This window comes from Eubalaena glacialis, chromosome 1 (assembly GCF_028564815.1).
Source record: "Eubalaena glacialis isolate mEubGla1 chromosome 1, mEubGla1.1.hap2.+ XY, whole genome shotgun sequence".
Classification (NCBI taxonomy): Eukaryota; Metazoa; Chordata; class Mammalia; order Artiodactyla; family Balaenidae; genus Eubalaena; species Eubalaena glacialis.
Genome location: NC_083716.1, coordinates 192,227,112 through 192,254,272, shown reverse-complemented (window position 1 = coordinate 192,254,272; position 27,161 = coordinate 192,227,112). Strand labels below are relative to the sequence as shown.

Genomic DNA, 27,161 nt, shown 5'->3' with positions numbered 1-27,161 from the left:
AGTGACGCTGGAGAAATCCAGCTCATGAAAAGCATTGATATCTAGTGAGTGAGAGGCAGGCATTGATGGCATCAAGGAAGGCAGGCTTTGAAAAGCACCTGTGAATAGTTAAATATTTTTCTTCTCATTAACTATAATTTTTCAAATACCAAAAAGAATTTGAGGTTACTTTTGACAAAGCATGATACCATATATATTTTTTTATGTTTAAAAGAACAAAGTAATGAATGGAAATAGAGATGAAATCCCTGTGTCAGAAAATTGAGGGTAAGAATAGGTGGGCATAACTCTTAGCTCTGAGCTTCCTGAGAGACAAAGCAAACTGGGAAGTGACAAGGTTCTTGTATACAAAAGGAGGCGGACTAATTTTAATTTTAGCATATATTATCACCATTTGTCCTCTGATTTCTGAATCACACAGCAAAAATCAGTATTCTTATAGAAAACACTGATTTGAAAGTATAGCATTTTACCAATAAAAAAAGTGAATTTGTTATATTTGTAAATTCTGTGGGTTGATCAGAAGATTTGGAAATTTGGTAACAACATACTCAATAGCACATGATTGCCAACATTAATGGTTTGGTCTGTTCTGTAAAGGAAAATGGGAGAATTGGCATCCAGTTTAGAAGGATCATGCAGCAGAGTATCAGAAATGTAATGGGGGTAGGGGGGTGAGAAAAAGATTGCCCTCTTCATAAACAGTACACATTTCAAGTTCTTAACTGAGTGAACTATAGCCAAAATGGCACATCAAACACAAGATGACATTCACCAGCTATGAGGATACTTCATCATTCATTCACTCATTCCACAAACAGTTACTGAGTGCCCAGAGTGGGCATTCAAGCCCTGTCCTTAAGGATGAAGACAGAGCAGTGAACAACACAGACAAAAATGCCTGCCTTCGCCAAGCTTTCATGAGGCAAAGCCTAGCATGTAGCACAAATTAAAGATGGATGTGTACTTTGTCTATGAGAGAGCTGGAGTTCCACAGTCACACTGGCATCCAAATGAGACATCCTAAAAAGGCTACAGCCCTGTGTCACTGCAGACTGAAACACATGCTTGATTTTTGTCACAGAACTATCTAGAGCATAGGGGCAGCTAGGAAGGGAGTGCAAACACCGATCCTAACTGCCGTAAAACAGGGCTGAAGAGTAGTTCCCACCTTTTGAAGCTCACAACGGATGGAGGGTGGGCCAACCTTCCCACTGCAGAAGTAGCCAACAAGCACCTCCTTCAGTTTGAGGAAATGGTCCTCTCCTGCTATAAAAATGGCTTTAAGAAGCAGCTGGGTGGGTCGGGGGGGAAGCTACAGCAGCTACAGAAGCTGTTAGACAAGGTAAAAAAAAAATATATGTATATATATATTTATATATGGTTTTTTAAGACCCATGCATGCATTTATTCAACTAATATTTATTAAATCCTCACTACATATGCAAAAAGCACCATGGTAGGAACTAGGGAAAGAGAGAGGGGAGTGGGTGGAGACATGGTTCCTGCCCTCATGTCTCTTACCTTCTAGAAAGAGAGTCAGACATTGAACAACTAATCAATTAATTAATTAAAAGTAGAACATCTACTAGGAAGAACGATTGGAGTCTATAAGAACTTTAAAAGGGCAAATTAACCTAGTGCCAAAGATAACAGAAACCCTTTACACAATCCCACTCACTTTCTCACTCTCTCCTCTCCCTCTCCTCCATTCCGTCCCCTTCCCCATCCCTCCTCTCTCAGACACACATCCACACACACAGGTGCACACACAGGCACACATAGCTATGATGTAATCAGGCACCTCTTTGTCTTCCTTTCAAAGAGACAACTTTTGAGCTATAAATACTAAAGATATTCATTCTGGCTCTTAGGCCAACAGGCTGCAACCCTGGCAAAACCATGCCAAAATTCCTACTCTGAGTTAAGATACAGTCAGGTCTAGATGAAAAAAGGAACGTTTCAACTGATTATATCTTCAAGTGTTTCCTAGATATTTGAGTTTATGGTTGTGCTTGTCCTTCTTGATACTTAATTAGAATGTACAGGCCTCAGATATGAGCTTGCAGGAGACAGTGTTCAAAATGAAAATGACAGCTTTCCATTGGCTTGTGTGCTGTTCTATAGCAGCTCAGTGTCAGGTGTTGAAGTTAAGCTAAACTACATAAAAACAGAAGATGTAAAAGCTAAAGTTGAAAAATTAAAACTTAGAGTCTACATATACTGAACTTTGATTGGCTATTCAATTATAAAGTCAAATTGGAAAAAACATAAGAAAAGTAAGGAACATAATTTTGGACAGAGCATTGAGCTGGGCAGATTTTAAAACTTTTCAATTAAGTTATATAACTACAAAATACTTGTGGTAGATAAAAATTAGAAAATACAGGTATATAGACAGAGATAAAAATACAGGCATATTTAAAAACCAAAGCACTTTCCATAAAATGACTATATCAAAGTATTTAACCAATTCTTTATTATTGGGCATTTATGCTTTTGCCTAATCTTTATTAACACAAATGTTTTGATGAACACCTTTATATATGCATTTCTGCACATCTCTCATTATTTTCTTATAATAAATTCTTAGAAGTGGAATTTCTTAGCTGGGCAGTATTCAAATGTTTAAAATTAGAATTAAAGCAACAGCCAACTTTAGAAAAAAGAAATCATAAGTAACACAGTAACAGTGGGGGACTTTCACACTCCACTTTCATCAATAGACAGTTCATCCAGAGAGAAAATCAATAAGGAAACACAGGCTTTAAATGGCATATTAAACCAGATAGACTTAATTGATATTTATAGGACATTCCATCCAAAAGCAGCAGAATACACACTCTTCTTAAGTGCATATGGAACATTCTCCAGGATAGAGAATATGTGGGGCCACAAAGTGAGCCTTGCTAAATTTAAGAAAATTGAAACCATATCAAGCATCTTTTCCAACTATAACTCTATGAGATTAGAAATTGACTACAGGAAAAAAAAATTATAAAAAGCAGAAGCAAGTAGAGGCTAAAAAATATGTTACTAAAGGACCAAGGGATCACTGAAGAAATCAAAGAGGAAATCAAAAAATACCTAGAGACAGATATTGGAGATTGGTTCAAGATGGCGGAGTGGAAGGACGTGCTCTTAAACTCCCTCTTGCGAGAGCACCGGAATCACAACTAACTGCTGAACAATCATCAACAAGAAGACACTAGAACTCACCAAAAAAGATACCCCACATCCAAAGACATAGGAGAAGCTGCAATGAGATGGTAGGAGTGGCGCAATCACAATAAAATCAAATCCCATAGCCGCTGGGTGGGTGACTCACAAACTGGAGAACACTTAAACCACAGAAGTCCACCAACTGGAGTGAAGGTTCTGAGCCCCATGGCAGGCGTCCCAACCTGGGGGTCCGGCAACAGGAGGAGGAATTCCCAGAGAATCAGACTTTGAAGGCTAGTGGGATTTGATTGCAGGATTTCGACAGGACTTGGGGAAACAGAGCCTCCAGTCTTGGAGGGCACACACAAAGTAGTGTGTGCATCAGGACCCAGGGGAAGGAGCAGTGACCCCATAGGAGACTGAAACAGACCTACCTGCTAGTGTTGGAGGGTCTCCTGTAGAGGTGGGGGGTGGCTGTGGCTCACCACAGGGACAAGGACATTGGCAGCAGAAGTTCTGGGAAGTACTCCTTGGTGTGAGCCCTCCCAGAGTCTGCCATTAACCCCACCAAAGAGCCAGGTAGGCTCCAGTGCTGGGTCACCTCAAGCCAAATAAAGAGGGAACCCAGCCCCACCCATCAGCAGACAAGCGGATTAAAGTTTTACTGAGCTCTGCCCACCTGAGCAACAGCCAGCTCTACCCACCACCAGTCCCTCCCATCAGGAAACTTGCACAAGCCTCATAGATAGCTTAATCCACCAGAGGGCAGACAGCAGAAGTGAGAAGAACTACGATCCTGCAGCCTGTGGAACAAAAACCACATTCACAGAAAGATACACAAGATGAAAAGACAGAGGGCTATGTACCAGATGAAGGAACAAGATAAAACCCCAGAAAAACAACTAAATGAAGTGGAGATAGGCAACCTTCCAGAAAAAGAATTCAGAATAATGATAGTGAAGATGATCCAGGACCTCAGAAAAAGAATGGTGGCAAAGATCCAGAAGATGCAAGAAATGTTTAATGAAGACCTAGAAGAATGAAAGAACAAACACCTAGAAGAATTAAAGAACAAACAGAGATGAACAATACAATAATTGAAATGAAAAATACACTAGAAGGAATCAATAGCAGAATAACTGAGGCAGAAAAACGGATAAGTGACCTGGAAGACAGAATGGTGTAATTCACTGCCACAGAACAGAATAAAGGAAGAAGAATGAAAAGAAATGAAGACAGCCTAAGAGACCCCTTGGACAACATTAAATGCAACAACATTCACATTATAGGGGTCCCAGAAGGAGAAGAGAGAGAGAAAGGACCGGAGAAAACATTTGAAGAGATTAAAGTTGAAAATTTCCCTAACATGGGAAAGAAAATAGCCACCCAAGTCCAGGAAGCACAGAGACTACCAGGCAGGATAAACCCAAGGAGAAACACATCAAGACACATACTGATCAAACTGACAAAAATTCAAGACAAAAATTATTAAAAGCAACAAGGGAAAAATGACAAATAAAATACAAGGGAACTCCCATAAGGTTAACAGCTGATTTCTCAGCAGAAACTCTACAAGCCAGAAGGGCATGGCATGATATATTTAAAGTGATGAAAGGGAAGAACCTAAATCAAGATTACTCTACCCGGCAGGATCTCATTCAGATTCGAGAGAGAAATCAAAAGCTTTACAGACAAGCAAAAGCTAAGAAAATTCAGCAGCACCAAACCAGCTCTACAACAAATGCTAAAGGAACTTCTCTAAGTGGGAAACATAAGAGAAGAAAAGGACCTAAAAAAACAAACCCAAAACAATTAAGAAAATGGTAATAGGAACATACATATCAATAATTACCTTAAAAGTGAATGGATTAAATGCTCCAACCAAAAGACACAGGCTTGCTGAATGGATACAAAAACAAGACCCATATATATGCTGTTTACAAGAGACCCACTTCAGACCTAAGGACACATACAAACTGAAAATAAGGGGATGGAAAAAGATATTCCATGCAAATGTAAATCAAAAGAAAGCTGGAGTAGCAATACTCATATCAGGTAAAATAGACTTTAAAATAAAGTCTGTTACAAGAGACAAGGAAGGACACTACATAATGATCAAGAGATCAATCCAAGAAAAAGATATAACAATTATAAGTGTATATGCACCCAACATAGGAGCACCTCAATACATAAGGCAAATGCTAACAGCTATAAAAGAGGAAATCGACAGTAACACAATAATAGTGAGGGACTTTGACACCTCACTTACACCAATGGACAGATCATCCAGACAGAGAATTAATAAGGATACACAAGCTTTAAATGACACACTAGACCAGATAGATTTAATTGATATTTATAGGACATTCCATCCAAAAACAGCAGATTACACTTTCTGCTCAAGTGCACATGGAACATTCTCCAGGATAGATCACATTTTGGGTCACAAATCAAGCCTTGGTAAATTTAAGAAAATTGAAACCATATCAAGCACCTTTTCCAACCACAGCACTATGAGATTAGAAATCTTTTACGGGGAAAAAAATGTAAAAAACACAAACACATGGAGGCTAAACAATACGTTACTAAATAACCAAGAGATCACTGAAGAAATAAAAGAGGAAATCAAAAAATACCCAGAGAAAATGACAATGAAAACATGATGATCCAAAACCTGTGGAATGCAGCAAAAGCAGTTCTAAGAAGGAAGTTTATAGCAATACAATCCTATCTCAAGAAACAAGAAAAGTCTCAATAAACAATCTAACCTTACACCTAATGGAACTAGAGAAAAAAGAACAAAGAAAACCCAAAGTTCGTAGAAGGAAAGAATTCATAAAGATCAGAGCAGAAATAAATGAAATAGAAAAAAAGAAAACAGTAGCAAGATCAATAAAACTAAAAGTTGGTCCTTTGAGAAGATAAACAAAATTGGTAAACCTTTAGCCAGACTCATCAAGAAAAAGAGGGAGAGGACTCAATAAAATTAGAAATGAAAAAGGACAAGTTACAACAGACATTGCAGAAATACAAAGCATCATAAGAGACTACTACAAGCAACTCTATGCCAATAAAATGGACAACCTGGAAGAAATGGACAAACTCTTAGAAAGGTATAACCTTCCAAGACTGAACCAGGAAGAAATAGAAAATATGAACAGACCAATCACAAGTAATGAAATTGAAACTGTGATTAAAAATCTTCCAACAAACAAAAGCCCAGGACCAGATGGCTTCACAGGCCAATTCTATCAAACATTTAGAGAAGAGCTAAAACCAATCCTTCTCAAACTCTTCCAGAAAACTGCAGAGGAAAGAACATTCCCAAACTCATTCTACAAGGCCACCATCACCCTGATATGAAAAGCAGACAAAGATATCACAAAAAAAGAAAATTACACACCAATATCACTGATGAATATAGATGCAAAAATATTCAACAAAATACTAGCAAACAGAATCCAAGAACACATTAAAAGGATCATACACCATGATCAAGCTGGATTTATCCCAGGGATGCAAGGATTCTTCAATACATGCAAAACAATGTAATACGCCATATTAAAAATTGAAGATTAAAACCATATGATCATCTCATAGATGCAGAAAAAGCTTTTGAAAAATTCAACACCCATTTATGATAAAAACTCTCCATAGAGTGGGCATAGAGGGAACCTACCTCAACATAATAAAGGCCATATACGACAAACCCACAGCAAACATCATTCTCAATGGTGAAAAGCTGACAGCATTCCCTCTAAGGTCAGGAACAAGACAAGGATGTCCACTCTTGCTGCTATTATTCAACATAGTTTTGGAAGTCCTAGCCACGGCAATCAGAGAAGAAAAAGAAATAAAAGGGATACAAATTGGAAAAGAAGTAGTAAAACTGTCACTCTTTGCAGATGACATGATACTATACAAAGATAATCCTAAAGATGCCACCAGAAAACTACTAGAGCTAATCAATGAATTTGGTAAAGTTTCAGGATATAAAATTAATGCACAGAAATCTCGTGCATTCCTATACATTAACAACAAAAGATCAGAAAGAGAAATTAAGGAAACAATCCCATTCACCACTGCAACAAAAATAATAAATACCTAGGAATAAACCTACCTAAGGAGGTAAATGACCTGTACTCAGAAAACTCCTGAGACACTGATGAAAGAAATCAAAGATGACACAAACAGACGGTGAGAGATATACCATGCTCTTGGATTAGAAGAATCAATATTGTGAAAATGACTATACTACAAAAAGCAATCTACAGATTCAATGCAATCCCTGTCAAAGTACCAATGGCATTTTTTACAGAACTAGAACAAAAAATCTTAAAATTTGTGTGGAGACACAAAAGACCCCAAATAGCCAAAGCAGTTTTGAGGGAAAAAAACGGAGCTGAAGGAATCAGACTCCCTGACTTCAGACAATACTACAAAGCTACAGTAATCAAGACAGAATGGTACTGGCACAAAAACAGAAATATAGATCAATGGAATGGGATAGAAAGCCCACAGATAAACCCATGTATCTATGGTCACCTAATCTATGACAAAGGAGGCAAGGATATACATGGAAAAGACAGTCTCTTCAATAAGTGGTGCTTATATAACTGGACAGCTACATGTAAAAGAATAAAATTAGAAAACTCCCTAACAACATTCACAAAAATAACCTCAAAATGGATTAAAGACCTAAATGTAAGACGGGACATTATAAAACTCTTAGAGTAAAACATAGAAAGAACACTCTGATAAATCACAGCAAGATCTTTTTTGACTCACCTCCTAGAGTAATGGAAATAAAAACAAAAATAAACAAATGGGACCTAATGAATCTTAAAAGCTTTTGCAAAGCAAAGGAAACTATAAACAAGACGAAAAGACAGCCCTCAGAATGGGAGAAATTATTTGCAAATGAATCAACGGACAAAGGATTAATCTCCAAAATATATAAACAGCTCATGCAGCTCAATATTTAAAAAACAAATAACCCGATGAAAAAATGGGCAGAAGATCTAAACAGACATTTCTCCAAAGAAGACATACAGATGGCCAAGAGGCACATGAAGAGATGCTCAACATTTTTGCTAATTATTAGAGAAATGCAAATCAAAACTACAATCCAGTATCACCTATACTGGTCAGAATGGCCATCATCAAAAAGTCTACAAACAGGGAATTCCCTGGCTTTCCAGTGGTTAGGAGTTTGTGGTTCCACTGCAGGGTACCTGGGTTCGATCCCTGGTTGGGGAACTAGAATCCCACAAGCTGTGCAGCGCAGCCAAAGAAAAGTGTCTACAAACAATAAATGCTGGAGAGGGTGGGGAAAAAAGGGAACCCTCCTATACTGTTGGTGGGAATATAACCTGGTACAACCACTATGGAGAACAATGGAGGTTCCTTAAAAAACTAAAAATACAACTACCATATGATCTAGCAATCCCACTCCTGGACATGTATCCAGAGAAAACCATACTTCAAAAAGATACATGCACCCCAATGTTCATTGCAGCACTATTTACAGTAGCCAAGACATAGAAGCAACCTAAATGTCCATTGACAGAGGAATGGATAAAGAAGATGTGGTACATATATACCATGGGATATTACTCGGCCACAAAAAAGAATGAAATAATGCCACAACATGGATCAACCTAGAGATTATCATACCAAGTGAAGTAAGTCAGACAAAGACAAATATCATATGATATCACTTATATGTGGAGTCTAAAAAATGATAGAAATGAACTTATTTACAGAACAGAAACAGACTCACAGACTTTGAAAACAAACTTCTGGTTACCAAAGGGGAAATGGGACGGGAGGGATAAATTCAGAGTTTGGGATTAACATATACACACTACTATATATAAAATAGATAATTAACAGGACCTACTGTATAGGACAGGGAACTCTACTCAATATTCTATAATAACCTATATGGGAAAAAAATCTGAAAAAGAATAGATATATGTATATGTATAACTGAATCACTTTGCTGTACACCTGAAACTAACACTGTAAATCCACTATACTCCAATATAAAATGAAAATTTTTTAAATAAATAAATAAAATTAAAAATTTCCCAAAGTCTAAAATTCAGTTATGAGAAACAGCAAGACAGAGAATTATATCCTATATCTTGGCAGAAAATGAAAACCTCCCTGGTTTCAGCTCAGACATGGGCTTTGTAGCAACAGTCCATACTCCGACTAGTACCTTTTGCAATATGGAACCTGGAGCCTGAAAGGTAATGTCAGTGACATGTTTTTATCTTTTGGCCTCTATTTTTTCAGGATCTGTTTTCTTAGGTCAACCTAAGCACAGTTTTTTTTTTTCTTTTTGATATTCTGCAACCTAACTCTCCCAGATTCATTTTTCTATTCTCTTCACATTATACTGTAGGCACCAAATGGAACTCAAGGAGTCCATTGTATTAACTGATACCTGTACCTGACTCCAACAGACTTTCTGCCTCAAAGGCATGCAGAAATATCCAAACAAAGAGAAAAGACCTAAGAATAAAAATAATCAAATAACTGAGAAAACTTCAAAGAAGACCACTAAAAAACAACTGTGATAACCAGATAAAGGTTGACATCAGTGAAAATGGCAGAGTAAAGAGCTCTGAAAATTTATTCCTTCTTAAAAGCAATAGGTAAACTAGCAATTTTTTTTTCATTATTTTATAGTTAATGGTTTTCATAGTCAATTTTTTTCAGTTTTCAGAACTCTGGAAATTAACCAAAGGCTTTCAGCATTCCAGAGAGTGTTTACTCAAGAAAAAGAGCTGATCTAGGTAAGAACAGTGAGCTTTGTGGTGTTTTAACTTGTCCTATTTCCATCCTCTTTCTCACCAACAGGGTATCTTTGAAAAAGAACAGCTGACAATCACAGTGGCATAGGTTTCTTCCTTGTGGTATCTGCCCAATATCTAGCATTATGCTTTGAACATAAATAAATTCCCATTTAAAATCGTTTGGATTTGGGCCTACTCACTCTAACACAAAATGAAGCCTTTGTGCAGGCCACTAATGGACTTCTAGAACTGGTTCCTAGTTTCTTGCCATCAATTTTTCTTATATATTACTGTTGGAGTTATCCATCATGTATGCTAATTTGACCATACCATTCCCCTTCCAGAACATCAGAGTATTGCCCAATAAGTAAACTATAAATTTCTGACCACAGTATGAAAGTAGCAAGCAGACTTACTGTCTTCTTCACTCTGTTACTTCCTACATCTTCCATCCCAATAATATAAATATATTCATTATCTAAGTGTAATGCGTAATTATTGAAACTGTTTATACCCACTGCTATCATACTTGCTTTGTCTTCATTCTCTTGGTCTTGAATTTCCATGTCTATTTTACAAATGTTTCTGTCTTTTGTATTAACATTAGAAAAAATAGAACTAATCAGTAGACGAAAGGGAGGGAGAGATAGGGTGGATGGTAGAATACATGTAATGATTCCACAGTAAAGTCTTACGAAATCTGGAATTAAATCAGAATGAGAAGAATGTGAATGTGTATGATGGGCAGAGTAAGACCAGAAAGTATTGTTAGCTGTGTTTTGTTTGTATTCTGACAGGATGCTAGGCTGGTTGGCTGCAACTAAAAGTATTTTTCCCTGTCAATTTGGGAGGGCGTGGTGAAGAATCTCCAGGTAATACACAGAGTTACTCATCTTACCGAGCTAAGATTTTTAATGAAAAAGTATCCAAAATATTTGCTATGGAAGATCCAAGTGACTCTGTAGTTCTATAATGTTGGGTGGAGAAAAATAAAGAGGCAGCACTCAAGACTTTATTATGATCTTCCTCTAACCATTTCTATAAAGAGGCAGGTATTTATATTTAATAAACATTTACCAAATAACTAAAATAAAAATGGCCGTTTTGTACAAATGATCACCATTCTTCCACCTTGTTCTATTTCTTTAAACCGGACTAGTCCAGTTTCCTTCTTTCTGCATCTATTATAGTGCTGTGTATCCTATGAACTCTCAGTAAGTCAGTTAAACTGATGTTCATCAGTCCTAAAGTCAAGATCCTTCCTCCAAGAAAGCTTGGTCCGAATATGTCAACAGCATTTACCACCATATACCACTTAACTCTATCCAACCATTTTCATAGGAATTTGGGGTTTGTAAAGTCTTTCCTGGACCTCAGTTGAGTTATTGATTTTTTTAAAAAAGGCGACGGTGTTGGGTCTAAAATGATAGTCTCTCTGCTCTAAAGTTGAGAAAGCCATATATAGACACCAACAGAAATAGGCTGCCACCAGTTTGAGGAATAAAAATCCCTCAGGCTCCCCAAATTTCTTCTCCAGAGACTTGCAAGTTCTATCATTAGAGATTATTATTTTGGATTATATGGCAAATACACTTTAGGATAGGAATGACTAATTAAAAATTTAAAAAGTAAAACTAATCTAAACTAATCTGTCCTTAGGAAGCCAGTAATCTCAAAAGGTTTAAGGAATGGTAAATGTTTCAAAGGGGAGAAAGGCAAAGAGACAAGTCCAGATCCTGGAAAGCTACCTGAAGAAGAGAAGACATGGTTGGATATACTTGAAAGTGGCATGAAGACTCTGAATATAGGGTAAGTGTAGAACCATAGTGGGGTAAAGAAATAAGGAAAAGGAAGAACATTAACTTTGTCTACTTTACAATTTAAGCTTAGTGAGGAGAATTTGCAAAAGACAAACGTTTCACTAAATCTAAGTAGAAGTACAAGAATGGAGGATCCCATGTAATTATTTGCTTTTTAATATGACCCACGTACTTATTAGAATATTAATTTATCATTATACATTAATTTTCTTAGATACTTACGTATTTGAGAAAGCACAAGAAGGGAAAATACCCTGGACTGTGGCAGGAGCCCGAGGTCCTATTTACCAGAAAAAGAAAATAATTAGTTTGCATCCTTCCCCAACAACTTGTAAAATGATAATATCCTCTAATAGTTCTTTATTCTCTATTGTCAGTCTTGTTTAAAAGCCTCCAGAGACTCTCGACAATGAAGTCTAAATTTCTTTGCAAGGCATAAAATATACCATACAATCTGATGTTCTTATCTACCTCTCTAGTGTCTTCTCTGGCTAGTCTTCCATGTGTATTCTATGGATCAGAGGCGCAAAATAACTTATTTCCTAAATGTATCATCTTTCCCATGCCTCTGGGCCCTTGTTTTTGCCATTTCCTTTGTCTGGAGCACCCTATGCCCTCTTTTAACTTCTTATCTTTTAGGTCTCAGACAGCTTGTGTTAACTCTTCTAGAAAGCCTTCCTTGAAACTAAGTAAATATTCTTCTCTAGTGGTCCTAAAGCATTCTACCCATTTCTATTATAAAACTCATTATGCTATACTGTAATTAAAGGTTTACTCTTCTGTCTCCCTGATTATGATGTAAATTTCCCACTATATCTCCAACATTTATTTTTTGAGAATACTACGTAATTAACGTTTCCTCAACATTTATTCATTGATTTGTTGGCCATTAATCTCTTCCCACTCAAACATCATCTCACTCGCTTTGTATGTAATCTAGCTAGATTTCATTACTGGATTTTAGTAAAGATTCTGGATACAGATGACATAGAAAGTTTTTATGCACAACACCTCCACACTGGATTTGGTGTTTGTTAATTATGCAAATACACAAATGAATAAAAATTTTAGACAAAAAGAATGTCCTGGTTACAGAAAGTAGTGTTAGTAATTAGAGCCTGTTCAGTCAAGTTTAAGTGGTAACTCTTGTTTCTCCCAATAAATGTGTAACCAATAGGTACCAGTGACGTGTAAAAATGTCTTACTTAAATCCTATGAACCTTTTTGACTTTGTTTGTGTAGATATATTTTTTTGTGTGTGTTCAGATTTGGAGAAGCAGTACCTGAAATTAAGAATTCATAGACCTGAGAAATTAAGTGTGAAGATAATATAATTTTAAAAGCAAAATAAAAAACAAACTCTTCTGTGGTTTCATTAATATGCTGGAGTAAATATTCTAAAAATATTTTCCTAGAATTCTGTATAAAATATTAAAACCATCCTCTTAAAAACAGCTAAGCTTTCAAGGAGGTAAGAGAAATCTTTGAGAGTAAAAAATTGGGGGGAACACACATATGGAATTGTAAGCAAATGATGAAGCTGATGCCTGCCCTGTGCCCATTGGCCATAACTGCAAACTTAATGGATAGCCAGGGGATTCAAAACCATATATCAGGCTCAAACCAGATGGGAAATAAAACCTTAGAGCTTGTGAAAATATACTTTATCCCACAAAACTACACCCTTGGTGAAAGAGCTATCTTAAAAAAATCATGCCACAGAGGTAGCAGCACAGACAAATTATGCCTTGGCATCAGCTGTGGATAGAGGAAGAAGAGCAGAAAAGAATAATATCTCTGAAGAATTCATAACCACATATTATCTCTTATGTGACTTTGAGGTTCAAATTCACTGTATGGTCCATAAAACTCCAAATGAGAAATTTAAAATGAACCTGTTTTTATAGCTCTCCCAGATGCCTAGCAGTAGCATATGAAAAAAACTTAACAGCTTTATTGAAGTATAATTGATATTTGCAAAACTGTACATATTTAACATGTTCAGTTTGAGTTTCTACATAGTAATACATCCTATCAAAGTATGGAATTCTGTCAAAAATGATGCATTTCTGTCAAAAAGAAGCTAACATATAACAACACATCCCTGCCACTCACATATAGACAAATATGAAGAAACAAACCAACATGCCAGTTATCAGGGGGAAAAAAACATTAAAATTAGACCACAAAAATTTCAGATATTGGAATTATCAAATATAGACTATAAAATATGTGTATTTTATATGTTTAAATAAATAAAGTAGTAATTGGAAATCACAGGAATGGAACCTATCAAAAAAGTCCAATCAAATCTGAATAATGATGAGAAATTTTATAATATATATTATATATATATGTTTAATCAAACAAATTTAAAAGTGTATTAAATTTATAGAATAGTAAAATAGATACAACTGAAGAGAGAATTGGTGAAATGGAAGACAACCTCAAAGAAATTAACCAGAATGCAATAGAGAGAAATGGAAAATGTGGTTTTTAGACGATGTAGAAGTAGACACACACACACACACACACACACACATGTATATAACTGGAGTTTCAGAAGAAAAGAATAAAGAAAATGAGGAGAAGCAACATAGGAGAGAAAAACAGCTGAGACTTGGCCAGAACTGCTCATCATAGTGATACTAAAGTAAAGAAGATGAAAGATCTTAAAAGCAGCCTGTGGTGTGTGTGTGGCGGGGGTGAGAAGGTGGGGAGGGGGATGTGGGAGGAAGGACCACTTACATAGGAATTAAGTAGAACAGAAAGCAGGTCATTTAAGTAAAACAATATTTTCAAAGTGCTAAGAAAAAAAGAACTGTCCCTGAGAACTGGTATATCCAGCCATAATTATATCCCATAACATGGATAAAATACAGTTTTATTAAATAAAATCTGAGACTTTACTCCCAAAATACATTCATTAATGACATTTCTAAAGAATGGATGTATTTTAGGAAAAATGAAGGTGATTCTATAAAGTATGAAATGCAAAAAGGAATGATGAACAACAATAAAATGGTAAACGTGAGAAAATATAAATAAAACTTGAAAAATAGAATAGTAATTTAATAGAAAAATAGAAACATAATTTCTATAAAATAGAAAAGTAATTTAATTTTGAATTTTTTACCAGATAAATTATTAGTTAAATATGATATGAGATAGTGAGTAGAAGTAAATTATTGTAACTTTGACTTTTACTTTAAGTATACATGTTAAAATTTAAGGGTAATTGTCAAAAGAAATATACACATAGTAAAAAATTTCCAAAACAGTAGAAGGAAAGCTGAATTAAAAAATACATTTAATATTCTAAAAGAAAGGAAGAAAGGAGAAATTAAATATATATATATATTAAAAAGGAGAACAAACTGAAAGCAAAAATAAGGCAGTAAAAATCTTCCAAAGATCTGTAATTAACATAAATGTAAACGGTTTAAATTCAGTTAAAAATCAGAAATTCTAATACTGAATAAAATAAAGCAAAATCCAAAGTCAAGTATTTATAAGAGCTACAATTAAACATCTAAAGACTCTAAGATTGAAAGCTGATACAACTATAGTAACATCAGGCAAATTGAATTTAAGACAGAAAGCATGGCTCAGGATAAAGGTCACTACATAATAATAAGATTAAGTTATTACCTTGGTAATAAGTTGCCAAGATAACCCTAGATATGACTAATAACCTCGATCAAGAAATAAACAAGCAAAAATGGATACAACTACATGGAGGAGTTGAAAAACTATCTTATCATTCACGATAATTTTTTGAACAAAGAATTTAAAAAGTAAGAATATAGACTATTTGAACTACACAACTAAACATCTCAGTTGAACAGAAATATTTAGAATATTGTACTTCAAAGTTGACAATATTCATTGTTTTCAAACAGGACATTAAACAAATTAATCATGTACGCTAAGCCAATAAAGCAATTCTTCAGATACTTCAAAAGGCTGGTAACATAAAGGTCATGTTCTCAGTCTACAAAGCAATTAGAAATCAATAACAACAACAACAAAAAATCCAATATACTTGAAATTTTAAAACTCATGAATACAAAATAACACACAAAATTGGAATTTAGATACAATTTAGAGAAGAATAAAAATACTGCACATCAAATTTTGCAGTACATTTCAAAATCTCTTTTGTACATACCACCAATTTAGTATCATACACAGTTCTAAGCACTTGACAAATATTAAGTTATTGAATTGCCATAGCAATCATATGAACAACGTACTATTATTATTCTCATTTTATAGTTGGAAAAACTAAAGAACAGAGAAGTTAAACAACTTGGCCAAACATAAATTCAAGTGTGGGAGTGTGGATTCAACTTAACTAGTCTGGGGTCAGAGTATGTGTTCTTTCCCATACTACCATTTCATAATCCTATACTCAATATGTATGGAGAGGATATATGATAAATTTATGTCAATAAATTTGAAAATTCAGATGAATTGAATACATTTTCAAGAAAAGTCTAACATGCCCAAAAAATCTGAAAAGAAATGAAAAATAGGAATAGTTCTGAATCACTAAAGTCATTGAATCTGGAAAGATTTTGTCACATAGAGAGCCAGGACAGGTTATTTTGCCAGTAATTTCTACCAAGCATTTATGAAATATATGATTCTCACTTTAGAAACTTCCAGAAAATAATAAAGAGGTAATATAATGCATAAAGCTAGTGTAAACTTGTACAAAAACCACACCAGAAAACTATGAAAAAGGAAAATTACAGCCGAACTTCTCTCAAGAACCTGGATGCTAAAATCCTACAAAAATTACTAGAAAATCTAATCTAGAAATGTATAAGATAATACATGATGAATAAATTTGATTTAATCAAGAAATGAATGATTGTTCTGAGAATAAAAAGTGATCATCTCAACAAGAGATGCACTAAAAAGTTAACATTCACTGATAAACCTTAGCAAATTAGAAATAGAAGGGCATTTTCTTAACCTGGCATCTACCAAAATATTCCGGTGGGCATCATATTTAATGGTGAATAATTTTAAAATATTTTAAATCAGAAAGAAAACAAAAAGCCCACTTTCATCATTTTATTCACCATTTCTCTGAAGGCCCTAGAAATGGGAAGAGTACAAGAAATAATTTTAAAATATTAAGATTGCAAATAAAGTAACTAATCTGTCATTATTTACCGGTAATATGGTTATATTAAAAAACAAAAGAATCGGGCTTCCCTGGTGGTGCAGTGGTTGGGAGTCTGCCTGCTAATGCAGGGGACACGGGTTCTAGCCCTGGTCTGGGAAGATCCCACGTGCCACGGAGCAACTAGGCCCGTGAGCCACAACTGCTGAGCCTGCGCGTCTGGAGCCTGTGCTCTGCAACCGGAGAGGCCACGACAGTGAGAGGCCCGCGCACCGCGATGAAGAGTGGCCCCCACTCGCTGCAACTGGAGAAAGCCCTCGCATAGAAACGAAGACCCAACACAGCCGAAAATAAAAATATAAATAAATAAACAAATTTAATTAAAAAACCCCAAAAGAATCAACAAATAAGGAATAAGAATTAGAGAATTTGAAAAGGTTGCTGGACACATAATCATATAAAAATCAATCACATTTCTATACATTAATAACAAGTAGTTAGAGAATATACCATTTTTAATAGCAATAGAAATAGTTAGTACCTAGGAACAAATCTAACAAAAAGATGTGTAAGATGTTTCTGGCGAAAATACTAAACTTAAAGAAATGAAATTTCCATAAAATGGAGTGATAGACCCTTTACGCTGATAGGGAGAATCAGTATTGTAAAGATATCTGTTCTCCCTTTATTAATTTATAGTTTCAATGCAGTTTCAGTCAACACCTCAGCTGTGTGTGTCTGCGTGTGTTTCTGAGACTGGCAGGTCAATTTAAAATTTATATGGAGGAAGATAGATTTAGCCAAGGCACTCCCAGAAAAGTAGAACAAAGTGGTAAAAGTGGTAGCAGATGGGAGCTGGTGGATGAGATGTCTTCTTACTGAGGTCAAGACATTGTGAATCATCAACATTGTGATACTAGTGCAATGACAAACTGATCTTTTGGAACAGAATAGAGAAATCAGAAACAGATCCACACATATATGGTATCTGCATATATTAGCAAGCTGGCATTCCAGATAAGTGGGTGAGGACAGATCTTTCAAAAGAATAGTTCTCAGGCAGAGAGTCAATAGCAATTGCTGGTATACCCACGGTTCAGCTGGGACTGAGAGCAGTACCAACAACAGTGTACTTTGTGAGCCCACACAATAGGCGAAAGGGGACACAACAGAGCACACTCACAGGTGAACAGCTCCAGAGGTGGAATACTCAGTGGCTTCTCTCCCCATGGGAGTGCTCCAGTCCCACCTACCTCACATCATAGACCAGAAACACAGCTAAGAAACAGATCTGGGGGCCTCTATGTGAGCAACTAAGGATCAGACCCTGCCCCTGACAGGGCAGTGACAACCACAGAGCAAAGGGGAGGCCCCACTCAATATCCAGGGCAGGCTATAGTCAGCACAACACCAGTCAAACCCTCTATCAAAGGAATAGGGCATACACTGAGAAAAGAGGTGGCAGTCATCCATACTAAAAACAGCCCTTGCACCAAAAAAAAAAAAAAAAAAAAATTAAACCCAAGCAGGCTACATAGGGATGTTCCCACATAAAAATAGCCCTCCGAGACTCCAAGACAGTCTGAGGGTCTGGCATCAGGAGGAAGAACCTCCAGAGCATTTAGCCTTGAAGCCCAGCAGGGCTTGAGTGCACGTGCTGCACTCTTGGAGGGTGCACACAAGGTTTCATGTGCACTGGGACTCAGCATAAAGCAGTACGTCCATAGGAACCTGGGCTAGATCTACCTAGGGGTCTTGGAGGGTCTCCTGGGGAGGTGGGGGTTGATTGGCTGTACCTCAGCGTGTGGGCAAGGGGACTGGTAGCAGAGGCCCCAGAGAATATTAACTGGCATGAGCTCTCTTGGAGGTCCCCATTTTGGCACCAAGAACCAACCCCACCCAACAGCCTGCAAGCTCCAGTGCTGGAATGCCTCAGGCCAAACAACCAGCAAGACAGGAACACAGCCCTACCCATCAGCAGACAGGCTGCCTAAAGTTGTACTAAGCTCACAGACACCCCAAAACACACCCCGGACATGGCCCTGCCCACCAGAGGGACAACACCCAGCTCCACCCACCAGAGGGCAGGCACCTGTCCCTCCCACCAGGAAGCCTGGACCAACCTCACCCACCAAGGGGCAGATACCAGAAGCAAGAGGAACTATGATCCTGCAGCCCATGGAAAGGAGACCACAAACACAGTAACTTAGATAGAACGAGACGACAGAAATATGTTGCAGAAGGAGCAAGATAAAAACCTACAAGACCAAATAAATGAAGAGGAGATAGGAAATCTACCTGAAAAAGAATTCAGAGTAATGATAGTAAAGATGATCTAAAATCTCAGAAAAAAAATGGCAGATCAGATCGAGATGATACAAGAAATGTTTAACAAAAACCTAGAAAAACTAAAGAACAAACAATCAGAAATGAACAATACAATAACTGAAATGAAAAATACACTAGAAGGAATTGATAGGAGAATAAATGAGGAAGAAGAATGGATAAGTGAGCTAGAAGATAGAATGGTGGAAATCACTGCTGTAGAATAGAATAAAGAAAAAAGAATGAAAAGAAATGAGGACAGTCTCAGAGACCTCTGGGACAACATTAAACACACCAACATTTGAATTATAGTGGTGCCAGAAGAAGAGAAAGAGAAAGGGCCTGAGAAAATATTTGAAGAGATTAGAGTAGAAAACTTGCCTAACATGGGAAAGGAAATAGTCACCCAAGTCCAGGAAGCACAGAGTCCCATACAGGATAAACCCAAGAAGGAACATGCTGAGGCACATATTAATCAAATGAACAAAAATTAATACAAAGAAAAAATATTGAAAGCAACAAGGGAAAATCAACAAACAACATACAAGGGAATCCCCAATGGTTATCAGCTGATTTTTAAGCAGAAACTCTGCAGGCCAGAACGGAGTGGCAGGATATGTTTAAAGTGATGAAAGGGAAAAACCTACAGCCAAGAATACTCTACCCAGCAAGGCTCTCATTCAGATTCGATGGAGAAATCAAAAGCTTTACAGACAAGCAATGGCTAAGAGAATTCAGCACCACCAAACCAGCTTTACAACAAATGCTAAAGGAACTTCTCTAGGCAGGTGAGGTTAAACAAACAAACAAAAAAGGCCACAACTAGAAACAAGAAAATCACAAATTGGAAAGTGCACTGGTAAAAGCAAACCTACAGTAAAAGTAGGAAATCATCCATACACAAATATGATATCAAAACCAGCAAACATGAGAAGAGGAGAGTACAAATACAGGAAATGGGAATTACATTTAAAATTGAGAGACCAGCAACTTAAAACAACCTTGTATATATATAGACTGCTACATCAAAACCTCATGGGAAATGCAAACCAAAAAACAGATACACAAAAAAGAAAAAGCAACCCAAACACAACACTAAAGATGGTCATCAAACCACAAGAGAAGAGAACAAAAGAGGAAGGGATGAACAAAGACCTACAAAAACAAACTCAAAACAATTAAGAAAATGGTAATAGGAACATACATATCAATAATTACCTAAAATGTAAATGGATTAAATGCTCCAACCAATAGACACAGAATGGCTGAATAGATACAAAACAAGACCTGTGTATATGCTGTCTATAAGAGACCAACTTCAGACCTGGGACACACACAGACTGAAAGTGAGGGGATGGAAAAAGATATTCCATGCAAATGGAAATCAAAGAAAGCTGCAGTAGCAATACTCATATCAGACAAAATAGACTTTAAAATAAGATACAAGGAAGGACACTACATAATGATCAAGGGATCATTCCAAGAAGAAGATATAACAATTGTAAATATATATGCACCCAAAATAGGAGCACCAATATATAAAGCAAATGCTAATGGCCATAAAAAGGGAAATCAAAAGTAACACAATAGTGGGGGACTTTAAGACGCAGATCATGCAGACAGAAAATAAGGAAACACAAGCCTTAAATGATACATTAGACAAGATAGACTTGATATTTATAGAACATTCCATCCAAAACCAGCAGAATACACTTTCTTCTCAAGTGCACATGGAACATTCTCCAGGATAGATCACACCTTGGGTCACAAATCAAGCCTCGGAAAATTTAAGAAAACAAATCATTTCAAGCATCTTTTCTGACCACAACGCTATGAGTTTAGAAATCAATTACAGGAATAAAAACTATAAAAAACACAAACACGTGGAGGCTAAACAACATGTTACTAAACAACCAATGGATCACTGAAGAAATCAAAGAGGAAATCAAATAATACCTAGAAACAAATGATAACAAAAGAAAGAGAATCCAAAACCTATGGGGTACAGCAAAGGGAGTTCTAAGATGGAAGTTTATAGCAATACAATCTTACCTCAGAAAACAAGAAAAATCTCAAACAACCTAACCTTACACCTAAAGCAACTAGAGAAACAAGAACAAACAAAGCCCAAAGTTAGTAGAAGGAAAAGAAATCATAAAAATCAGAGCAGAAATAAATGAAATGGAGATAAAGAAAACAACAGCAAAGATCAATGAAACTAAAAGCTAGTTCTTTTGGAACAACAAAACTGATAAACCTTTAGCTATACTCATCAAGAAAAAAAGGGAGAGGGCTCCAATCAATAAAATTAGAAATGAAAAAAGGAAGTTACAACTGACACCACAGGAATACAAAGGATCATAAGAGACTATTACAAGCAACCATACACAAATAAAATGGACAACCTAGAAGAAACAGACAAATTCTTAGAAAGGTACAACCTTCCAATACTGAACCAGGAAGAAATAGAATATATGAACAGACCAATCACAAGTACTGAAATTGAAACTATGATTAAAAAACTTGCAGCAAACACAAGTCCAGGAACAGATAGCTTCACAGGGGAATTCTGTAAAACATTTAGAGAAGAGTTAACACCTACCTTCTGGAACTCTTCAAAAAACTGCAGAGGAAGGGAAGGAATACTTCCCAAGCTCATTGTATGAGGCCACCATCACTCTGATACCAAAACCAGACAAAGATGTCACAAAAAAAGAAAATTACAGGCCAATATCACCTATGAACATAGATGCAAAAATCCTCAACAAAATACTAGCCAACCAAATCCAACAACACATTAAAAGGATCATACACCATGATCAAGTGGGATTTATCTCAGAGATGCAAGGATTCTTCAATATATGCAAACCAATCAATGTGATACACTGTATTAACAAATTGAAGAATAAAAACCATATGATCATCTCAATAGATGAAGAAAAAGCTTCTGACAAATTTCAACACCCATTTATGATAAAAACTCTCCATAAAGTGGGCAAAGAGGGAACCTACTTCAACATAATAAAGGTCATATACAACAAACCCACAGCAAACATCATTCTCAATGGCAAAAACTGAAAGCATTTCCTCTAAGGTCAGGAACAAGACAAGGATGTCCACTCTTGCCACTACTATTCAACATAGTTTTGGAAGTCCTAGCCACACAATCAGTGAAGAAAACGAAATAAAAGGAATCCAGATTGGAAAAGAAGAAGTAAAACTGTCACTGTTTGCAGATAACATGATATTATACATAGAAAACCCTAAAGATGCTACCAGAAAAGTACTAGAGCTTATCAATGAATTCTGTAAAGTTGCAAGATACATAATTAATACACAGAAATATCTTGCATTCCTATACACTAATAATGAAAGATCAGAAAGAAAAATTAAGGAAACAATCCCATTTACCATCATATCAAGACAAATAAAATACCTAGGAATAAATCTACCTAAGGAGGCAAATGCTTGTACTCAGAATAAGTACTGAGTATAAGGTACTGACAAAAGAAATGAAAGATGACACAAACAGATGGAGAGATATACCATGTTCCTGGATTGGAAGAATCAATATTGTGAAAATGACTCTACTACCCAAAGCAATCTACAGATTCAATGCAATCCCTATCAAATTACCAATGACATTTTTGACAGAATTAGCACAAAAATTTTTACAATTTGTATGGAAACACGAAAGACCCCGAATAGCCAAAGCAATCTTGAGAAAGAAAAATGGAGCTGGAGTAATCACACTCCCTGACATCAGGCTATACTGCAAAGCCACAGTAATCAAAACAGTATGGTACTGGCACAAAAAAAGAAATATAGATCAGTGGAACAGGATAGGAAGCCCAGAAATAAACCCACGCACCTGTGGTCACCTAACCTATGGCAAAGGAGGCAAGAACATACAATGGAGAAAAGACAGTCTTTTCAATAAGTGGTGCTGTGAAACCGTAAACAAAATGAAATGACAACCTACAGAATGGGAGAAAATATCTGCAAATGATGCGACCAACAAGGGGTTAATTTCCAAAATATACAGACAGCTCTTGCAGCTCAGTATCAAAAACACGAACAACCCAATCAAAAAATGGGTGTAAGGGCTTCCCTGGTGGCGCAGTGGTTGAGAATCCGCCTGCCAATGCAGGGGACACAGGTTTGAGCCCTAGTCTGGGAAGATCCCACATGCCACAGAGCAACTGGGCCCGTGAGCCACAACTACTGAGCCTGCGTGTCTGGAGCCTGTGCTCCGCAACAAGAGAGGCCACGACAGTGAGAGGCCCGCGCACAGCAATGAAGAGTGGCCCCCGCTCGCCACAACTAGAGAAAGCCCTCGCACAGAAACGAAGACCCAACACAGCCAAAAAAAAAAAAAAAAAAAAAAAAGCAAATCATCCAAAAACAACAACAAAATAGATATATATATAATAGATATATATATAGTTTAAAAAAAAATGGGCCTAAGATCTAAATAGACATTTCTCCAAAGAAAACATGTCAATGGCCAAATAGCACATGGAAATATGCTCAACCTCACTAATTATTAGAGGAATGCAAATCAAAACTACAATGAGGTATCACCTCACACTGGTCTGAGTGCCCATCATCAAAAAATCTGCAAACAATAAATGCTGGAGAGGAGGTGGAGAAAAGGGAACCCTCTTGCACTGTTGATGGGAATGTAAACTGGTACAGCCACTATGGAGAACAGTATGGATGTTCCTTAAAAAACTAAAAATAGATTTACCATATGATGCAGCAATCCCACTCCTGGGCATATATCTGGAGAAAACCATAGTTCAAAAAGATACATGTACCCCAATGTTCACTGCAGCACTGTTTACAATAGTCAGGACATGGAAACAACATAAATGTCCATCAACAGAGGAATGGATAAAGAAGATGTGGTACATATATACAATGGAATATTCTCAGCCATAAAAAAGAACAAAATAATGCCATTTGCAGCAACATGTATGGACCTAGAGATTGTCATACTGAGTGAAGTCAGACAGAGAAAGACAAATATATGCTATCACTTATATGTGGGATCTAAAAGAAAAAAAGGTACAAATGAACTTATTTACAAAACAAAAATAGTCACAGATGTAGAAAACAAACTTGTGATTACTATGGGGTAAAGGGGGGGAAGGGATAAATTGAGAGACTTGGATTGACATGTACATACTATATATATATACACAGTGTGTGTATATATATATATGGATAACTATATATATATATATATATATATATATATATATATATATATATATATATAATAGATAACTAATAAGGACATACTGTATATGACAGGGAACTCTACTCAGTACTCTGTAATGTATAATGGCCTATATGGGGAAAAGAATTTAAAAAAGAGTGGATATATGTATATGTATAACGGACTCACTCTGCTGTACACCTGAAACTAACACAGTATTTTAAATCAACTATACTCTAGTAAAAATTAAAAAAGAAAAAAAAGTTCTCAGGCAAACAGTTATTCATGTGGGGAGGAAGGCAAGGGAGATAAGAGTTTTACACTGAGAGGACCTGAAGGGGAGCTCTACTGGTAGACTGGTTTGCTGTAGGTCCTTAAGGTAAGAAAGGGCTACAAATTATGCCTGAGGGGAGGTACAGGAATTTTCTCTTAACAGAGGGTTATTTATGATTCTAGTCATCCTGTTCCCCTTATGCAGAAATAATTGTGGTTTCCTCTACTTGCTGATTTCCTGCTAATACATAGGCCTAACAGCTAAGGTCATAAAAAAAAGTATGACCAAGTAGAGAAAATTAAAAACTCACTTAAGAGGAACCCAGCAATCATAGGGCTGAGAACTACACGTGACATTGTCAAAAGCAAAACTGATGAAAGACTCAAGCTATGCCCATTCACTGCATATTGCCTATGGCTGATTTCCAGCTACAGTGGCAGAGCTGAATAATTGCAATAGAGACTTCATGGCTGGTCAACACATGAATTAAAACCTTAGGTCTCTCAAATAAAGAATAGACATTTTTTTGGTATATCTGTGGAACATTAAAAAATATCGATACATATTTGGCCATGAAGAAAACTTAACTTCAATGAAGAGAGCTTTAAAGGCTATATTTTCTGATACTAATTCAAAGAAATTAAAAATAAGAATGTTACCAAAATTATTTATTAGAAATTTAAAAATATACACAGATATCTGTTTTGAAAGAGAATTTAAGAGGGGAAGTAAAATCTATGTGTAAACCAATAAAAAACAGAACAATTTACATCAAAATCTACAGTTATGAGCTACACTCACAGGAAAATGTTTAGCATAGAGGGTATTATTATTAGAATAGAATAAAAAACAAAACAGAATTCCACAGTTTTGGAAGACAGAGTTAATAGCTTGGCTGGGAATGCTCTGTCCTTATCTCTATGGAAAAATGGATGTTTGACTTTGACTTTTTTATTAAACTTACTTTTTGCTTATTTATTTTTTTAATTAAATTACAACTGATTTACAATATTTCCTTAGCTTCAGGTGTATAGTAATTCAGTTATATATATTTTTTCAGATTATATTCCATTATAGATTACAAAATACTGAATTTAATTCTTCATGCTATACAGTAAATCCTTGTTGCTTATGTATTTTATGTATAGTAGTTTGTATCTGTTAATCCCATACTCCTCTCATTTGTCTCTCCTTCCCTCCTTTCTCCCCTTTGGAAACCGTATGTTTGTTTTCTATCTCTGTGTGACTGTTGTAGTTTTGTATATAGAAGTGCTTCTGCTGTATCCCATAGATTTTGTATGGTTGTGAGTTCATTTTTGTTTATCTTGAGGTATTTTCTGATGTCTTCTTTGATTTCATCATTGACCTATTGGTTTTTTAGTATCATGTTGTTTAGTCTCCATTAGTGTTCATTCTTTTCCCAGTTTTCTTTCTGTGGTTGATTTCTGGTTTCATACTATTGTGGTCAGAAAAGATGCTTGAAATAATATCTAACCTCTCAAATTTGTTGGAGCTTGTTTGGTTACCTTAGTATGTGGTCTGTTCTAGAGCTTTCCATGCATGCTTCAGAAGAATGTGTAGTCTGTTTTTTTTTGTTTTGTTTTTTGGATGTAGTATCCTGTAGATGTCAATTAAGTCAAACTTGTCTACTGTGTCAACGTAGGACCTCCATTGCGTTACTGATTTTCTGAGAAGAAAAATATCTGAAATAAACACCTTAGCTTTAACAGCTCAAGGAACTAATTAAAGAAGGACAAACTAAGCCCAAAGATAACAGATGGAAGGTAATAACAAAGATCAGAGTGGAAATAAATGAAATAGAGCCCAAAAAGAAAATAGGAAAGATTAATAAAAATAAGTACTTTTTAAAAAAGATTAACAAAATAGACAAACCTTTAGCTTGACTTAACAGGAAAAAAAAGGGGGGAAGACTCAAAATTAGAAATGAAAAAGTAGACATTACAGTTGATACCACATAAAGTCAAAGGATAATAAAAAACTACCACGAATAATTATATCCCAACAAATTAGATAACCTAGAAGAAATGGATAAATTCTTAGAAACATCCAACCTACCAAGATGGAATTATAAAGAAGTAGAATATCTGACAGACCAATTACTAATAAGGAGATTGAATCAGTAATCAAAAACCTTCCACACAGGGAACTATGTTCAATATCCTATGATAAACCGTAATGGAAAATAATATAAAAAAAGAATGTATATATGTGTATAACTGAGTCACTCTGCTGTACGGAAGAGAGTGGCACAACACTGTAAATCAACTATAGTTCAATGAAAATAATTAAAATCTTCCAGCAAAGAAAAGTCCAGGACCAGATGGTTTCACTGGTGAATTGACTAAACATTTAAAGATGAATTAATACAAATCCTTATCAAACTCTTCCAAAA

At 36.0% G+C, this 27,161-nt stretch overlaps 1 protein-coding gene across 1 annotated transcript in view; it reads right to left on the bottom strand.

Annotated features, from left to right (window-relative positions):
* FSIP2 (fibrous sheath interacting protein 2) overlaps window positions 1–27,161 on the bottom strand; it is a 121,612-nt gene that overhangs the window by 52,208 nt on the left and 42,243 nt on the right. The window contains exon 14 of the mRNA XM_061203006.1: window positions 12,011–12,068. Coding sequence (XP_061058989.1) covers window positions 12,011–12,068 — 58 coding nt within the window. The remainder of the gene's footprint in view (window positions 1–12,010; window positions 12,069–27,161) is intronic.